Source organism: Gorilla gorilla, chromosome 4 (genome assembly GCF_029281585.2).
Source record: "Gorilla gorilla gorilla isolate KB3781 chromosome 4, NHGRI_mGorGor1-v2.1_pri, whole genome shotgun sequence".
Classification (NCBI taxonomy): Eukaryota; Metazoa; Chordata; class Mammalia; order Primates; family Hominidae; genus Gorilla; species Gorilla gorilla.
Genome location: NC_073228.2, coordinates 184,295,652 through 184,313,401, shown reverse-complemented (window position 1 = coordinate 184,313,401; position 17,750 = coordinate 184,295,652). Strand labels below are relative to the sequence as shown.

Genomic DNA, 17,750 nt, shown 5'->3' with positions numbered 1-17,750 from the left:
CCATTAGAATTTGTTGAAGCTTTTATTTCTTAGAAGTTTGTCAAATAATTGTGATCTTAACGATCAATAGTAACTTATATTCAATGAAATATGATAGATGTTTCTTTTTTTATTTTTATTTATTTATTTATTTTGTCTCACTCTCTCGCCCAGACTGGAGTGCAGTGGTGTGATCTTGGCTCACTGCAAGCTCCGCCTCCTGGGTTCAAGTGATTCTCCTGCCTCAGCCTCTGAGTAGCTGGGACTACAGGTGCCTGCCACCACGCCCGGCTAATTTTTTGTATTTTTAGTAGAGATGGGGTTTCACTGTGTTAGCCAGGATTGTCTCCATCTCCTGACCTCATGATCCGCCCGCCTCGGCCTCCCAAAGTGCTGGGATTACAGGCGTGAGCCACCGCGCCCGTCCAGATGTTTCTTTTTTTTAAAAAAAAAAGGCATGAATGCCTGAAAGGAGAGGAGATAATTATTTGTAGGCAATACTATTACACATTTTTGAATCCAGCCAAAAGGCTGTTAGAACTGTTAGTACTAGCAGCTGGGAGTAAAGGTGTGGAAATCCTATATCCTGGCCTTAGCCACTAAGCTGTATCTGGCTCGAGTGGGACCTTGTCCACCTTATTCTCAGGTGTCACCTCACGTGACCAGGCATGATGCAGTCAGCAAACGTTAGGTGAACCGAAAAAGCAATACTATTCACCACAGCTGGAAAAAAAAAATGCTTTAGAGTAAATTTTAACAAAAATACTCTAGAACATATTTGGAGAAGTCTACAGAAATTTACCATGAGGAAGTAAGAGATTTGAATATAGGAAGAGATTCCACATTCCCCAGTAGGAAGGCTTACTATTCTTTTCTTTTCTTTTCTTTTTTTTGAGACAGGGTCTCATTAAGTTGCCCAGGCTGTCCTCGAACTAACTCCTGGACTCAAGGGATCCTCCTGCCTCAGCTTCCGGAGTAGCTATTTTCAAAAATTAATGCACTCAACATTTAAAACTAATTTAATGATTACAAGATATTTTAAAAAAATATTGACTCTACCCAAATTAATCTGTGAATTCTGTGCTGTAATTAAGACCGTCCAGGCTGGGCGCGGTGGCTCACGCCTGTAATCCCAGCACTTTGGGAGGCCGAGGCGGACGGATCATGAGGTCAGGAGATTGAGACCATTCTGGCTAACACGGTGAAACCCGGTTTCTACTAAAAATACAAAAAAAAAATCAGCCGGGCGTGGTGGTGGGCGCCTGTAGTCCCAGCTACTCGGGAGGCTGAGGCAGGAGAATGGCGTGAACCCGGGAGGCGGAGCTTGCAGTGAGCCGAGATCGTGCCACTGCACTCCAGCCTGGGTGACAGAGCGAGACTCCGTCTCAAAACAAAACAAAACAAAACAAAACAAAACCCTCCATATTATTTTATTTGTTTATGCCTTTGGAACTTCAGGAAGTGGTTCTGTTAAGTGTAGTGTAGAGACAAGAAAGACAACACATGCTGAGAAAGGAATGGCAGGTGGCCCTCCCAGATGTGAGCACACTGTCCAGCTTTTGGGCAACGGTGGCCAGTGTGTGCAGGGCACGGTATGAGGGCCTCACCAGGATCCCATGCGATAATCATGATAGACCTCTGGGGAAGGCACAGCTGTTTTCTGTTTACAGAGGCGGAACCTGAGACAGGAACTCCAGGGGGTTATGTATGTTGCCCACAGGCACAGGACTGGCAAGTGACAGAGGCCCCGAGTCCACCTCAAGCCTAACTGGTGGGCCATTGGTTTTAATGACTAGATTACATGACTACCCATTTTGGAAATAAAATAATTAGATTTAAACAAACATGTACATGCACACATAAATATAAACACACATGCATCATGCATTGTTGGTTGGTTAATGCTACAATGGAAGCAGTGTTGATCTCTCGGAGACAGGATAGGGCCGTTTTTACTTCTTGTCACTCCATATTTCTACTTTTTATACAAAAAAAATTTCCATACAAAATTTTGTATAAAACTCTGTATACTTTTATACAAAGCATACAAAATTATTTTTACACTTTTATACAAAGCATACAAAGTTATTTGTACACTTTTATACAAAGTTTTGTTTAAAATATTTTTTCCAGTACAGTGGCTTGCCATCTTTCTTCCTCCGTCTTCCCTAGGATCTGGCTGGATATACTTCTCTTAGAGCCTTAGACCTTGATGGTTTCTCTCTTTGCCTTTGCACCAGGACTTTAAGTGTTCATTTTCAGGCAGTCACGTGTGGGTGTGGCTCTTGATAGAATGAGAGTGTTTTTTTTTTTCTTTTTTTTGAGACGGAGTCTTGCTCTGTCACCCAGGCTAGAGTGCAGTGGCACAATCTCAGCCCACTGCAGCCTCCGCCTCCTGGGTTCAAGTGATTCTCCTCCCTCCCAAGTAGCTGGAATTACAGGTGCCCGCCACCACACCTGGCCAATTTTTGTATTTTTAGTAGAGACGGGGTTTTGCCATGTTGGCCAGGCTGGTCTCAAACTCCTGACCTCAGGTGATCTGCCCGCCTCAGCCTCCCAAAGTGCTGGGATTACAGGTGTGAGCCAGGGCTCCCGGCCGAGAGTGTTTTCTCCAGTAGTCCTTCAAGCCCAACCTGATGGTTTATATCACAACTATATACCATTAATTACCTTTCTTTTTCATTTAGCAACTTTTCAAACTTAAAATTATTTTAAAAGATACTTTGTATTATGATCTCAAGGGAAAAAAATCATTATTCTTTTCCATACAGAGAAAGTTATAAAAATAAACACAATGGGCTGGGCACGGTGGCTCACGCCTGTAATCCCAGCACTCTGGGAGGCCGAGGCGGGCGGATCACGAGGTCAGGAGATCGAGACCATCCTGGCTAACACGGTGAAACCGTGAAACCCCGTCTCTCCTAAAAATACAAAAAAGTAGCCGGGCATGGTGTCGGGCACCTGTAGTCCCAGCTACTCGGGAGGCTGAGGCAGGAGAATGGCGTGAACCCAGGAGGCAGAGCTTGCAGTGAGTGGAGATCGCGCCACTGCACTCCAGCCTGGGCGACAGAGCAAGACTCTGTCTCAAAATAAATAAATAAATAAACACAATGACCCTATGTTTCTTTGGTAAGCATGGCTTGTAGATTACTTTTAGGGCTCCTTTGTGTATGTGTGTGTGTGTAAGAAACTAGGTCTTTTGTCCTGATGAGTTTCCCATTGTCTGGGTTTTGCTGAGTGCACCCCCTGGTGTCATTTACCATCTTCCTCTGTCCCCTGTGTTTCCTGTACGCTGGAGTTTACAAGTGTTAAAAGCTCGATCTTATTCAGGTTTGATTTCTTTTGGCAAGACTACATAGTTGGTGGTGTGTCCTTCCATCAGGAGGCGGGTATGTCTCACCATCTCTCTTTTTGTGCTAAGAGCCATCAGGGGTTTGAGTGTTGCCAGCCTTATCCATCCATGATAAAGCTTCGTCCAGCTTTTTACCTTCTGGTTTCAACAGCCATGAATGGTCCTTGATTAGAGCTATTAATAATTAGGAGTTCATAAATTGATTCTTCTATTATTTCTTCATTACTAGCTGTATCACTTCTTAGAGAAACTTGCCTTCATAAAGTATGTGGTTGTTCCGAAAGACAGATTGTTTAGAAAGGCAAGATAAATGCTTTATTCTTTCCCTTCACGATTCAGAATAATGTGTTGGTTCTCGAGTATCTTCCAGAGGTGACATTGTTTGGATCCTGATTTGAAGAAACCGGTTATAAAAAGACAGCCGTGAGATTATTGGAGAAATGTGAACATGCTGAATATTTGATGATATAAAGGAACAACAATTAATTTTAGATATGATTATGGTATTATAGTAGGTTAAAATAGTTTTAGAGCTATATGGTAAAGTGTTTACAGAAGAAATGATATAATGTCTGGGACTGGCTTCAAAATAATTCCGTGGGGACAGGAGGGAAGAGTGGAGAAGAAAAGGAAGATTCACCTGCAAATCAATGTTTTTAGTGTGGTCTCTCTGTCCCTCCTAAAATGCCAACGATGTGGCCTCCACGCTTGAGAACCAGCAAGGGGCTGCTGCCTCGTAACTGCTCAGGGCAGGGCACTGATGATGCCTGTTTCCCTTGCCCCAGCGCTATCATAGAGCACACCAACCGGGTCATCTTCCTGGAGGACGATGACATCGCCGCAGTGGCTGATGGGAAACTCTCCATTCACCGGGTCAAGCGCTCGGCTAGTGATGACCCATCTCGAGCCATCCAGACCTTGCAGATGGAACTGCAGCAAATCATGAAAGGCAGGTGTCCTCCAGAGTCCATGTGCGGCAGCCTCGGGAGCCAGCACGCCTGGTGGAGCTCCTGACGCTCTCTGCCTGGTCCTAGTAGAGGCCACAGCCCTCCTGCCCTCTGTGGCCACCAGGGCGGGGCTGCAGGTAGCCTGTGGCTTGCACAAGTGAGGGGATGTGGGGAGGCTGGCCTGGCACCTCCAAGCGGGGGCTCCTGTCTGCAGCCAGCCGCCAGGTCTTTCCTACTGGAAGTGAGCCCAGTGTGTCAGTTGCCTTCCTTCACCGACTCTGCGGGACACATGCCCACCCTCAGGCATCATTTCTTCTCTGGGTGGAAGTCTGCAGGTCTGCAGTAAATGGGGGGGTGGGGGTACACTTTCTCCCTCCAAGGAGAGCCTCTCTGTCTGCACCCATTTCTATCCCCTTACAACCTCTACCCCACAGTGCAGCCTGAGCAAACTTCTAAGAACATGAATCAGCCCCTGTGATCATCCCGCTGCTCAAGGCCCTCCAATGGTTTCCTACTGTTCTTAGAATAAAATCCAAACTCCCTGCCACAGCCCACAGACCCCACACCCCAGTGGGGCCAAAGCCTGGCCCCACCACACTCAACCCTCTGTCCCACTGTGCCCCGCCACAGCCCCTGCATTCGCTGTTCTTCTCATAGGACTGGCTCCTTTTCATTGCCTCCAGCTCCCTTGAAATGTCACCCCCTCAGAGACTCCTCTGCTCCTGTGTCTGCCATGGTCCCTCCCCTATGGTGGCCACCCCTCATTCCCCTCACTTGCTTCATTTGCTCGTCGCACAAGTGCCAGGTCATGGGCGACAGGCCGGGAGCATGGGCGATGCTGGCGTCATGAGTGTGCGTATCCTAGAGAACATGGCCTGCCCCGCCTGTGGGTACCTCCAGAGCATCAGGTGCAGGGGCTTGAACACCCTGCAGCCCCATTGTCCCGTCAGCACCATCCAATCCCACTCAAATCAGAGCCCTGGAAATGCCTGTGTGGCTGGAAAGGTTTTTATTACAGAAACCAGGAGGGTATTTATTAGAAGGAAAATTGCCTGTTTCTTTGGGCCTGCCTAGCTGTACTTTCCTAGCTGGATGGGTTTTTGGGAGTGAAGCACTTTACTTTCTTTTGGCCTTGCTAAGGGAGCATGGCCCAGAGGGATCAGCCAGGCCATTTGTTACTTGCATGCCTCGGGCAAATCCCTCCCTTCCTCAAGCTGCAGGGTCCAATATGTAAATTGGAGATAGTCCTGGTTCCTGACCTGCTTCCCTCTGACAGTAGTGAGTGTCAGGCAGGGTAATCCCTGGGGATGCCTTTGGGAATCTGCAGTAAGCTTTACAGGAGTTACTATCGCTGCTGCATAATGAAAAGCAGTGAAATATAATGAAATTAAAACTGACCAGACGTTTATTTGACCAGGTAACTTCAGTGCATTTATGCAGAAGGAGATCTTCGAGCAGCCAGAATCAGTTTTCAATACTATGAGAGGTCGGGTGAATTTTGAAACCAACACAGGTAATTCCTACACTCGGTGGGGAGCCTCCGCCCGAGCCTAGTCTCAGGGAGTGCGGTGACTGTGTAGACTCAGCATTAACGCCCTGTCGTGTGCCCTGCAGTGCTCCTGGGTGGCTTGAAGGACCACTTGAAGGAGATTCGACGATGCCGACGGCTCATCGTGATTGGCTGTGGAACCAGCTACCACGCTGCCGTGGCTGTAAGTGTGACACATGTGCGTGGGGAAGTCGATGGCAGTCTAGGACCAGACACTGGCCTTCAGTTTTATCACTCACGTGGCCTTCTGAATTTGGCTAAGCCCTTGTACCCATTCCCATGAGCTAGCGTGAGAAATGACACGGAGCCCTTTTATCTTCGAGGTGGCCTGTGGGTGACCGAAGTCCCCTCGCCACCTGGACAGTGAGGTGCCGTGTCACAAACTGTCCCTAGAAGCCCAGCTGCCCCATGTCCCTGTCGTGCCTGTGACTGACTTTAGTCTCCATGCTTGCTTGTTGGCTTCAGACGCGGCAAGTTTTGGAGGAACTGACTGAGCTTCCTGTGATGGTTGAACTTGCTAGTGATTTTCTGGACAGGAACACACCTGTGTTCAGGGATGACGTTTGCTTTTTCATCAGCCAGTCAGGTAAGGGACATGGGCAGTGTGGCCAGCCTTGCATCAGATCAGCTCTGGGCTCTCTCCTCTTCTCCTTCATTCAGTTAAGTCCTCTGCATGGCTACCCTGTGCTGCAAACCCTCTCTTGCAGCGGTCATTTAACCTGTAGAGCCATGGATTACTGTCGCCATTGTACGGGGAGGGCAAGAGATGTCTAAGGCCATGCAGTCGGGGGGTGACAGCTGGGATTGGGCTGGAAATCCACGCACTTTAGTCTTTCCCCTGCCCCGTGGCTTCTCCCTCCTCTTGCCTATCCAAGACTTCAAGGACCACTTACCAAAGTGCTCATAAATGTTTGCTGATTTATGTTAATAGAAAAAACGTCTCCTTTAACATTCTGTTAGGTTGAGAGTCACGTGGAGGACCCAGTATGGGCTCTGTGCCCAAGTGTCCAAGCCCAGCTGCCTGTGGCATGCAGTGCCCACGCTGCCCAGCAGGGGGAGGTGTGGGGAGACAGTGCTCCCTTTTAGGGCCAAGGAAGGTCTCCCAAGCTACATGCACCCCATCTGGTGCCATCCCAAAACTGGGCTTGACATTTGCTCCAGCTGCCTCAGGGAGGTGATCCAGGGCCATAGGCTTGGAGTCTCCTTGAGCTCGTGGAAGATTTTTGAAATGTTTTAATTACAGATAATTCCAAGCCTTTATAAAAGTAGAAGTTTCATATAATGAATATCCTAGCCTCATCCAGCCCATCTTGTGCCGGTCGGACACACTCATATTAACCCCTCATCTCCATGGGGTTACTTTGAAGCCAATCCCGGGCATCATGATATTCATCCATATAAATACTTCAGGCTGCATGATTAAAATGACAAAAGAAAAACATATAACCGGCCGGGCGTGGTGGCTCACGCCTGTAATCCCAGCACTTTGGGAGGCTGAGGTGGGCGGATCACGAGGTCAGGAGATTGAGGCCATCCTGGCTCACACAGTGAAACCCCGTCTCTACTAAAAATATTAAAAAATTAGCCGGGCGTGGTGGCGGGCGCTTGTAGTCCTAGCTACTCAGGAGGCTGAGGCAGGAGAATGGTGTGAACCTGGGAGGCAGAGCTTGCAGTGAGCTGAGATGGCGCCACTGCACTCCAGCCTGGGCAACAGAGCGAGACTCTGTCTCAAAAAAAAAAAAAAAAGAAAAGAAAAACGTATAACCACGGTGTTACTACCACAACTAAAATACTGATTGTAATGCTCTATCATCTATTGGGACTTTTAGTACTCCTGCCATTTTCCATTTTAAATACCATTTCCATTTTGTTGACAAGTGAAGAAAACCCAGTACAGATACACCGACCATCCGGCCCACCACCTTATGATGCAGGAGCTGCTGCCACATTCACCTTTGGGTTTCTGATCCCACCAGAGCCTCAGACTATTTTATAAATTGGTGGGAGACATTAACAAAAGAACAGAGGTGGACCTAATATGAAAATAATGCAGTGGCAGCTTCCGAATCTCTCTGTGTATAGAAGTCAGCCCTTTAATGAGATTGAAAAAACACTATCGAACTCTAGGGCGCGGGTGACAGAAGTTAGAACCCCCTTTCCCGCACCCTCACCGCAGTACCCTGTGACACTCCAGTGCCATAACCCAGGGCTCTGAAGAAAGAAAAGCAGAGGAGAATTGGGCCACCTAGCACTGGGCGGCACCTGCCTGCCCTGCAAAGCTGGGACAGACACAGCCAAGAGCAGTGGCCCTGCAAACAGAACAGCCTCCCGACTCATGAGGATTTCAACAGTTTTGATTTTATAGTCTGGCTTATGCTGAATTTAATTTGAGTGCTTTAGGACTCACAAACATAGGGGGTTTGTGCTGGTTTATGCATGAAGCTGTTTAGCTTTATTCTAAAAACAATTTGAGTCCACACTGAGAGGCTTGCAAGAAGTGTCCTTTCAAACAGGATCTAGCTGAGAAACACCACTTGGGGACATTCCTGCTTTTCAGATGTTAAATCTGTTCCATCTCAGCACGTTCTGAATAAGGCAGCTTATTCAGTTGCAGAGAGGGCGCTGGGAGCCAGGCCCACCTGTCACCAGCTGTATGGCTTTGATCAGAGCACCGGTTTCCTCCTGTCTCTGAGCCCTCATCCTCAAGAGGAAAATGGGGACGATGGTCCTCACGGGGTTGTCACGAGATTTAAATGAAAAAATGCTTGCCACAAATAGCAACATCTTGAATGTAAGAATCAACCGAAAAGGCTGTTGAGCGAGCGTTTTCCTTTCTGAACACCTGCTGGCTGTGTCTCGGGCGCCGATTTCCCTGTAAGAGCCGGAGGTGAAGGAGGAAGGGGTTTGGGGTAGGGCTGAGGCTGGCGGAGCGCGGCACTTAGAGGGCCCCTGTGCGGCAGGCGAGACCGCGGACACCCTCTTGGCGCTGCGCTACTGTAAGGACCGCGGCGCCCTGACCGTGGGCGTCACCAACACCGTGGGCAGCTCCATCTCTCGCGAGACCGACTGCGGCGTCCACATCAACGCGGGGCCGGAGATTGGCGTGGCCAGCACCAAGGTAGGCGGAGCCACGGGCGCCCGTCCCAGGGAGAGCCTGGCGGAGGCAGGTGCAGCAGAGGCCGCCCTGCTCTGCCCGCGCCACCGCCTTTCTTTCCCCTTCCCGCCTCACCCCTTCTCTCGGCTCCTTTCCTTTCCCCTCCCCTCTTGGATTCCCGTATCTTCATTTTTTTATTTTTATTTATTTATTTATTTATTTTTTGAGACGGAGTCTCGCTCTGTCGCCCAGGCTGGAGTGCAGTGGCGCGATCTCGGCTCACTGCAGGCTCCGCCTCCCGGGGTTCACGCCATTCTCCTGCCTCAGCCTCCCGAGTAGCTGGGACTACAGGCGCCCGCCACCGCGCCCGGCTAATTTTTTGTATTTTTAGTGGAGACGGGGTTTCACCGTGTTAGCCAGGATGGTCTCGATCTCCTGACCTCGTGATCCGCCCACCTCGGCCTCCGGAAGTGCTGGGATTACAGGCGTGAGCCCCCGCGCCCGGCCCCCATATCTTCATTTAGTCTCATTTTATTCCCATGCCACGTTCCTGTGTTTCGTCCATCTTGTCCTGTGGCTCTTTGAGCACCTTGGAGATGCTTATTTTAAAGTCCTTTAGGGCTGGCACGGGGCTCCCCGCTGGAATCCCAGCACTGTGGGAGGCTGAGGCGGGAGCATCCCTTGAACCCAGGAGTTCCAGACCGCCCCGGGCAACCCCGTCCCTTCAAAAATAAAACTTAGGCCAGGTGCAGAGACTCAGGCCTGTAATCCCAGCACTTTGGGAGGCCGAGGCGGGCGGATCATCTGAGGTCAGGGGTTTGAGACCATCCTGGCTAACACGGTGAAACCCCATCTCTACTAAAAATACAAAAATTAGTCGGGTGTGGTGGCAGGTGCCTGTAATCCCAGCTACTCGGGAGGCTGAGGCAGGAGAATCGCTTGAACCTGGGAGGTGGAGGTTGCAGTGAGCCGAGATCAAGCCACTGCACTCCAGCCTGGGTGACACAGCAAGACTTTGTCTCAAAAACAAAATATAAATAAATAAATAGATAAATAAAACCTAAAAATTAACTGGGCAGGGTGGTGGCACCTGTAGTCCCAGTTACTCGGGAGGCTGAGGTGGGAGAATCACTTGAGGAGGTTGAGGCTGCAGTGAGCCGTGATCTCGCCACCGCACTCCGGCGTGAGCAACAGAGTAGACCCTGTCTCAAAAATAAAAGTTGATTTAAAAAGTGGAAATAAGGTCCCTGCCACCTCCTTCTTTGTGCACAGGCTTATACCAGTCAGTTCATCTCTCTGGTGATGTTTGGTTTGATGATGTCTGAAGACCGAATTTCACTACAAAACAGGAGGCAAGAGATCATCCGTGGCTTGAGATCTTTACCTGGTATGTTCTAGAATTCAGCTTTCCATCTTTTCAGATCTAGTGGACTGTTGCTGGCCATTCTCTGTTGACTCTCACCTGTACAGGATGTTGTTCATTTCTCCCTCCTCCTAAAACTTCCTGGCTTCCCCAACTCCCTCCTGGAGGCCTTGCTGCCTCTGACCTCATCCTGCTCGTCCCCTGCCTCCCCCTGCGCTGCCGCGCTGCCTCCCCGCCTCCCCGCCTCCCCGCCTCCCTGGTCCTCAGCCTCCCCACCTCCCTGCCTCCCCGCCTCCCTGCCTCCCCACCTCCCTGGTCCTCAGCCTCCCTGCCTCCCCACCTCCCTGCCTCCCTGGTCCTCAGCCTCCCCACCTCCCTGCCTCCCCACCTCCCTGCCTCCCTGGTCCTCAGCCTCCCTGCCTCCCTGCCTCTCCGCCTCCCTGCCTCCCTGGTCCTCAGCCTCCCCGCCTCCCCACCTCCCTGCCTCCCCGCCTCTCTGCCTCCCTGGTCCTCAGCCTCCCTGCCTCCCCGCCTCCCCGCCTCCCTGCCTCCCCGCCTCCCCGCCTCCCTGCCTCCCTGCCTCTCCACCTCCCTGCCTCCCTGGTCCTCAGCCTCCCTGCCTCCCTGCCTCTCCGCCTCCCTGCCTCCCTGGTCCTCAGCCTCCCCACCTCCCTGCCTCCCCGCCTCTCTGCCTCCCTGGTCCTCAGCCTCCCTGCCTCCCCGCCTCCCCGCCTCCCTGCCTCCCCGCCTCCCCGCCTCCCTGCCTCCCTGCCTCTCCACCTCCCTGCCTCCCTGGTCCTCAGCCTCCCTGCCTCCCTGGTCCTCAGCCTCCCCACCTCCCCGCCTCCCCACCTCCCCGCCTCCCCACCTCCCCGCTTCCCTGCCTCCCTGGTCCTCAGCCTCCCTGCCTCCCCGCCTCCCTGGTCCTCAGCCTCCCCGCCTCCCCGCCTCCCTGCCTCCCTGGTCCTCAGCAGTGCTCAGTGCTTTCTCACCGCAGGGCCTTCACACTGGCTCTTTCCTCTGCTGAACCATCTTCTTCCTGCTCTGCATACAGCCAACAGCTTCTCATCTCCCAAACCTCAGCTCAAATGTCACCTCCTGAGACCCTCCCTGGCCACGCTAACAGAGGCCCCAACACCAGCACTCTGTGAAACATTAGCCTGTTTATTTTTTTTATAACACACCTCATGACCTGAAATTCCCTGTTCACCTGTTGACTGGCTTGTCTCCCCCAACTAACATGTCGGCTCCGTGAACACACAGCCCTGTCTGCCAGAGCTGCCACTGGACAGCTGGTGTCCAGCACAGGGCAGGCATACAGTAGGTGCTCAGTAAGCACTCGAGAAAGAGCAAATGGCCCCAGGCCCTTCCTATGCCAGGCGCTCCTTGGCAGCCCCACCACACTTTCCCCATTTGCTGGGCAGCAGCAGTCGCAGCTGTTGTAGCTGGTGAGGTATAATATCTGTTGCACTAAATCATGACCTCCTTGGGGACCATGGCCTCCCCTTTCTTCATTCATCCACCACATATATTAAGAACCAGTGCCGTGCCCTGCCCCATGTGCTATCCCTGGCCTCCCAAGATAAGCAGCGGCTCACCTCCTTCAGTCACTCACATGCCAGAGTAGGAGAGAGACTTCTGTGCAGGCCTGAGAGGCAGAGATGAATCGAGCCTCGCCCCAGGCTGGCATGGAACGCTCACTGCGGACAGGACATCATGGGGCTTCTGGGGAGTGCCCTCCCAGAGACAGAGTGGGCACTGGAGCTTCCCTGGGAGCCAGGGCCAAACCCCAGAGCAGGCAGTTGGGGAAGGGCCACCATAGAGAATGGTCAATTCCAGGCCCTTGGGGCCTGACACTGGCCGAGACAGCTTGCTGAAAGTTTATTTCTGAGAAAAGCATTCTTCCTTTAAGCCAGGTCATAACCATGCAAAACAGGACCCAATTCTGACGTCTAAGTCAGTGGTTCTCCAGATGTGGTCCATAGGTCCTGGGTGTCTGCAAAGCCCTTTGAGCAAAATTGTTCACATAGTAATACATTCTTTATACTAAATTTTTTTTTTTTTTTTTTTTTGCCTGTGTCCACGTTTGCAAAGGCAGTGGTGGCTGTGCCTGGCACCCAGCACACTAGAAGGCCTACTGGTCGTTGTGTCCTTCACCAGCACACACCCAGTTTCCCTTAAGAACGGCCTTGATGGCCGGGCGCGGTGGCTCACGCCTGTAATCTCAGTACTTTGGGAGGCTGAGGTGGGCAGATCGCCTGAGGTCAGGAGTTCGAGACCAGCCTGGCCAACATGGTGAAACCCCATCTCTACTAAAAATACAAAAATTAGCTGGGCGTGGTAGTGGGTGCCTGTAATCCCAGCTACTTGGGAGGCTGAGGCAGGAGAATTGCTTGAACCCAGGAGGCGGAGATTGCAGTGAGCCGAGATTGTGCCATTGTACTCCAGCCTGGGCGACAAGAGCGAGACTTCATCTCAAAAAGAAAAGGCCGGGTACGGTGGCTCATGCCTGTTATCCTAGCACTTTGGGAGGTCGAGGCAGGCAGATCATGAGGTCAGGAGATCGAGATCATCCTGGCTAACACGGTGAAACCCCGTCTCTACTAAAAATACAAAAAATTAGCCAGGCGTGGTGGCGGGTGCCTGTAGTCCTAGCTACTCGGGAGGCTGAGGCAGGAGAATGGCGTGAACCTGGGAGGCGCAGCTTGCAGTGAGCCGAGATCGCACTACTGCACTCCAGCCTGGGTGACAGAGCGAGACTCCGTCTCAAAAAAAAAAAAAAGGAATGGCCTTGATGAGGTGGTAAAAATTATTAGTCTGTAAATTGCAACTCTTTGTAATATTCTTTATGATGAAATGGGGAGTACACGTAACACCTTTCTACTGGGGCCAGGCGTGGTGGCTCATGCCTGTAATCCCAGCACTTTGGGAGGCCAAGGTGGGCAGATCACCTGAGGTCAGGAGTTCGAGACCAGTCTGACCAACACAGTGAAACCCCATCTCTACTAAAAATAGCTGGGTGTGGTGGTGTGCACCTTTAATCCCAGCTACTTGGGAGGCTGAGTCAGGAGAATCACTTGAACCTGGGAAGCAGAGGTTGCAATGAGCTGAGATCACGCCGTTGCACTCCAGTCTGGGCAACAAGAGCAAAACTCCATCTGGAAAAAGAGAAAAAGCCTTTCTGCTCTACACTGAAGTGTGATGCTTGTCTCAAGAGAAGCAGCCATCCCATTGAGTAGCAAGCTGATTTTGGTGTTTGTCAGACATTTTCTCAAAATGAAAAATCAGCTGACGCATCAGTAGAAGCAACCCATGGTATTTGTTGCCAATGATAAACTTTAAGCTCCCAGGCAAAACTTTTAAGTGTTAGAAAACACCTCTGTTACCATGAGCTTGACCAGTTCCCAACATTTAAAGACTTCTCTAGGGCCGGGCACGGTGGCTGATGCCTGTAATCCCAGCACTTTGGGAGGCCGAGGCGGGTGGATCATGAGGTCAGGAGTTCAAGACCAGCCTATCCAAGATGGTGAAACCCCGTCTCTACTAAAAATACAAAAAAAATTTAGCTGGGCGCAGTGGCAGACACCTGTAATCCCAGCTACTCAGGAGGCTGAGGCAGGAGAATCACTTGAACCCGGGCGGCCGAGGTTACAGTGAGCCGAGATCGTGCCACTGCACCCCAGGTTGGGTGACAGAATGAGACTCTGTCTCAAAAAAAAAAAAAAAAAAGTCTTCTCTGATGAGATCAAGGTGACTTCAACAAGGTGATTTTTAAAGAGCATTTTATAATAAAAGTGTCCATTTTAAGAAGATTTACATACCTTTGTGGCCAGTTCACGATGTCACAGAATTATGCACTTGTAAATGATCCATTTAAAAGCACAAGACAGAAAAATAAATTTTAACCTAACAAAGTAGAAAAAGTTTATTGATAGGATTTCAGATTCTATATTGGCACCTACCCTTTCAAGAACCTACTGTTTCTCAAGTTTGATGTACTGTGGTGTCAAAGAACAGTATTCACAATTATTTGTAAAATAATTTAAATACTCCTCGTTTTTCCAACTACAAATCTGTATTTGTAGGCTGAATTTTATTTTTATACTTCAACCAAAAGAACTTATCACCACAGATTGAATGTGAAAGCAGATATGAGAGTCAACAGTCTTTTATTAAAAAGGCAGACACTAAAAAGATTTGCAAAAACAAAAAGCAGTGCCACTCTTCTCACTAATTCTTGTTGAAAATGAAGTAATGTAATAGATTTAGTGTTGTTATTTTAAAGTGAATATTTTTAAATTTCTCATTGTTAGTTTCTTTATTTCTTTTTTTTTTTTTTTTTTTTGAGATGGAGTCTCGCTCTGTTGCCCAGGCTGGAGTGCCGTGGTGCCATCTCAGCTCACTGCAAGCTCTGCCTCCCGGGTTCACGCCACTCTCCTGCCTCAGCCTCCCGAGTAGCTGGGACTACAGGCGCCCGCCACCACGCCCTAATTTTTTGTATTTTTAGTAGAGACGGGGTTTCACCGTGTTAGCCAGGATGGTCTCGATCTCCTGACCTCATGATCCACCCGCCTCGGCCTCCCAAAGTGCGGCGATTACAGGCGTGAGCCACCACGCCTGGTCCTCAGTGTTATTTTCTAATCTGGTAAATGTTGACAGATTTAACTCAAAAACAAAGGCTCTTGGGGATGTGCAATAATTTTCAAGAGTGTAAAGGAGTCCTAAGACCAAACAGTTTGAGAACCGGTGGTCCCACTTACAGGGGCCTTGTCTTGAGACACAGCAGGAAAGAGGGGTGTTAACTGGTGGTATCAGCTCTGTCTCCAGTGGGTGATTTTTGCCTCTCTGAGCCTCAGTTGTCTTACCTGCAAAACGGAGTGAGAAATGGTACTTCCTACCTTGTTGGTGCTCAAGAAAGTATTCACACAATACGAATCCCCATCCTAACAAAATCCTGGCCAGGAGCCCAAGTTATTTCCTGTAATCTACGTTTTAAACGAATGCGAGGAAGCAAAGTGTGCTAAGTGATGTGGTTTCAAAAGCTTCTCTTAAACCCCAGCATTTGTCTTCACGAATATTGCTTTAAAATCGGCCTGACTGGTTTTCTCCCTCTGCTCCGTGCATGGCCCAGAGCTGATCAAGGAAGTGCTGTCGCTGGAGGAGAAGATCCACGACTTGGCCCTGGAGCTCTACACGCAGAGGTCGCTGCTGGTGATGGGGCGGGGCTACAACTACGCCACCTGCCTGGAAGGAGCCCTGGTGAGCCCCCACCCCCACGGAGGACAGGCACAGGAGACCCTGAGGAACCAGCGGGAAGGAGGGCAGGGCGTTGGGCTTGGGGAGGGCCGGGCCTAAGGACCCCTTGGCCAGTCCTGTGAGCCTGCGCTAAGCACCAGCTCTCCACCAGGTTTCTAGCCCTGGGCACACAGAGATGGGTGAGGCAGGTGGCTGCCCCCAGGGATCTCCCAATCTACTGAGGAGAAAGGGACAGGGCACCTGGGGTGTGCCCCTCCAGCTGTCCAGGCACTGCCAGGGTCCACTTGGAACAGCTCACTCAGACCTCATGAGCTTCTTCTGAGAGGTTGGCAGTTGCTATTCACCCTCATTCAGGAGGAAACAAAGCCTCTGAAAGCTTAAGTATCTCACTCAAGATGACATAGAGGACCTGAATCAGACCTGAGTCCATGGAGCCTTTGCTTTTTTCCACCAAAATTGAGGGGTGGGTTCTCCGCAGAGTTTCTTTGTTACCCCTCAAACTTCCAAGGGGAGTTTGAGATCCTGCAGGAATTAACTTCGAAGGCCTTGCTTTTTCAAAAATTGGTGACAGGCCATTTGCCCCCTGCAGCATTAAAGATCCATGCCAGGAAAGAGAAAGCTGATGGGACAGGGACAGGGTGCCAGGGCCACAGGGCTGCCCAGAGGGTGGGCAGAGAGCCGTGCAGGGTCCTGCATCTCGGACTTGCCCTCTCCTCACTGTCAGCGTGCCATGCACGGAGGAGATGCTCAGCCCAGGTAACGGGGACAGTGCTCCAGCTGAGGCTGCACTGGCCACCAAGACGAGGGCATTAACCGTGGCCCAGCTGGGCTGCCATCCTCTCCCATCTCCTCCCCACCACCCCCATTTGAAAGACAATGCTAGGCTGGCGCAGTGGTCCACGCCTGTAATCCCTGCACTTTGGGAGGCCAAGGCAGTCAGATCATTTGAGGTCAGGAGTTCGAGACCAGCCTGGACAACATGGTAAAAGCCTATCTCTACCAAAAATTCAAAAACTAGCTGGGCGTGGTGGTGCACGCCTGTAATCCCAGCTACGTGGGAGGCTGAGGCAGGAGAATCGCTTGAACCCAAGAGGAGGAGGTTGCAGTGAGCCACGATCATGCCACTGCACTCCAGCCTGGGAGACAGAACGAGACTCCCATCTCAACAAAAAAAAAAAAAAGAAAGAAAGAAAGAAGAAAGACAATGCCAGTTGCAAGTGGTTACCGGAAACATTCAGAGTTGATTTCCTTGGTCTTGGTGGGGAGTGCAGGGCTGTCCTCACTGAGCTCCATCTCCTGCACCTGCCCCCTGGAGATTCTGACTCCTGTTAAAGAACAGGCAGGTGCTGCTTCTTGGAGTGCAGTAGAGGCAAGGCCTGGGGTGCACTGTCAGTCCCCAGATGACTCTGCGTCATGGGTGGGGGCTGAGCTGCGGTGGCTGGACGTGCTGGCGGGAGATGCACGTTGCAACTATGCCTCCGCATGGGTCTGCTGAAGGAAGAGGCATTTAGGTGGCTGCTGGCACGAGCCCATGGTTCTCTGGTCACTGGGAGGCCGGCACTGCAGCTGTCTGCAGCCTCCAGACTGGAGCCGCACTCCTTACAGTGTGGCCCTGACCTAAATCAGCAGTGCTAGCGGGGAGTCGAGAGATGATTTATTTGACTGTCTCACCATTTCAATGACGTGGATTTGTGGTAACTGAATAGAGATGGATCTACCTGAACACAGGAAAAAAATGAATTCAAAGAACACCCCAGTTTGTGCGATTTTGCTTGGAACCACTCTTTAGAAGTTATTAATGGGCAAATGCTTAATCAGATAATTAACTGAAGGTGTAGCTAAGCTGAATACGATGCTGTCGTTACACACGTGGCTGGCTAGGGAGGAGCAGGGGGTGAGCTAGGCTGACTCCGACTCGTTTGTCCTAAGGGGTGGCTGTGCGTGGGACTGGAGAGAGACAGAACAGCAGTGCCCGGGGCTGGTGTGGGGACACAGAGGTTGTGTCCCAGGCTGGTGCATGCTCCGGATGGTAGCCAGGCCTCTCCCCAGGCCCTTGATGGGTGTCCTCAGTGCTGTCAACCACTCCAGGCATCTGTCTGCCTTGCAACCCTTGGCTCTCTGCCTTCCAGAGTCATCCTTCCTCTGGTTCCCCTTCTTCCCCTCTGGCTGATCTGCTCCAGCCCCATCTGCCCAGTGTGACTCTGATCTCA

At 50.9% G+C, this 17,750-nt stretch overlaps 1 protein-coding gene across 2 annotated transcripts in view; it reads left to right on the top strand.

The window, feature by feature from the left end:
- Positions 1–17,750, top strand: part of GFPT2 (glutamine-fructose-6-phosphate transaminase 2) — a 54,223-nt gene that overhangs the window by 30,551 nt on the left and 5,922 nt on the right. For both annotated transcript variants that reach the window (XM_031011416.3, XM_063707075.1), the window contains exons 10-16: positions 4,117–4,280; positions 5,696–5,791; positions 5,893–5,990; positions 6,293–6,413; positions 8,788–8,945; positions 10,194–10,308; positions 15,416–15,543. In XM_031011416.3, the coding sequence (XP_030867276.1) occupies positions 4,117–4,280; positions 5,696–5,791; positions 5,893–5,990; positions 6,293–6,413; positions 8,788–8,945; positions 10,194–10,308; positions 15,416–15,543 (880 nt within the window). The remainder of the gene's footprint in view (positions 1–4,116; positions 4,281–5,695; positions 5,792–5,892; positions 5,991–6,292; positions 6,414–8,787; positions 8,946–10,193; positions 10,309–15,415; positions 15,544–17,750) is intronic.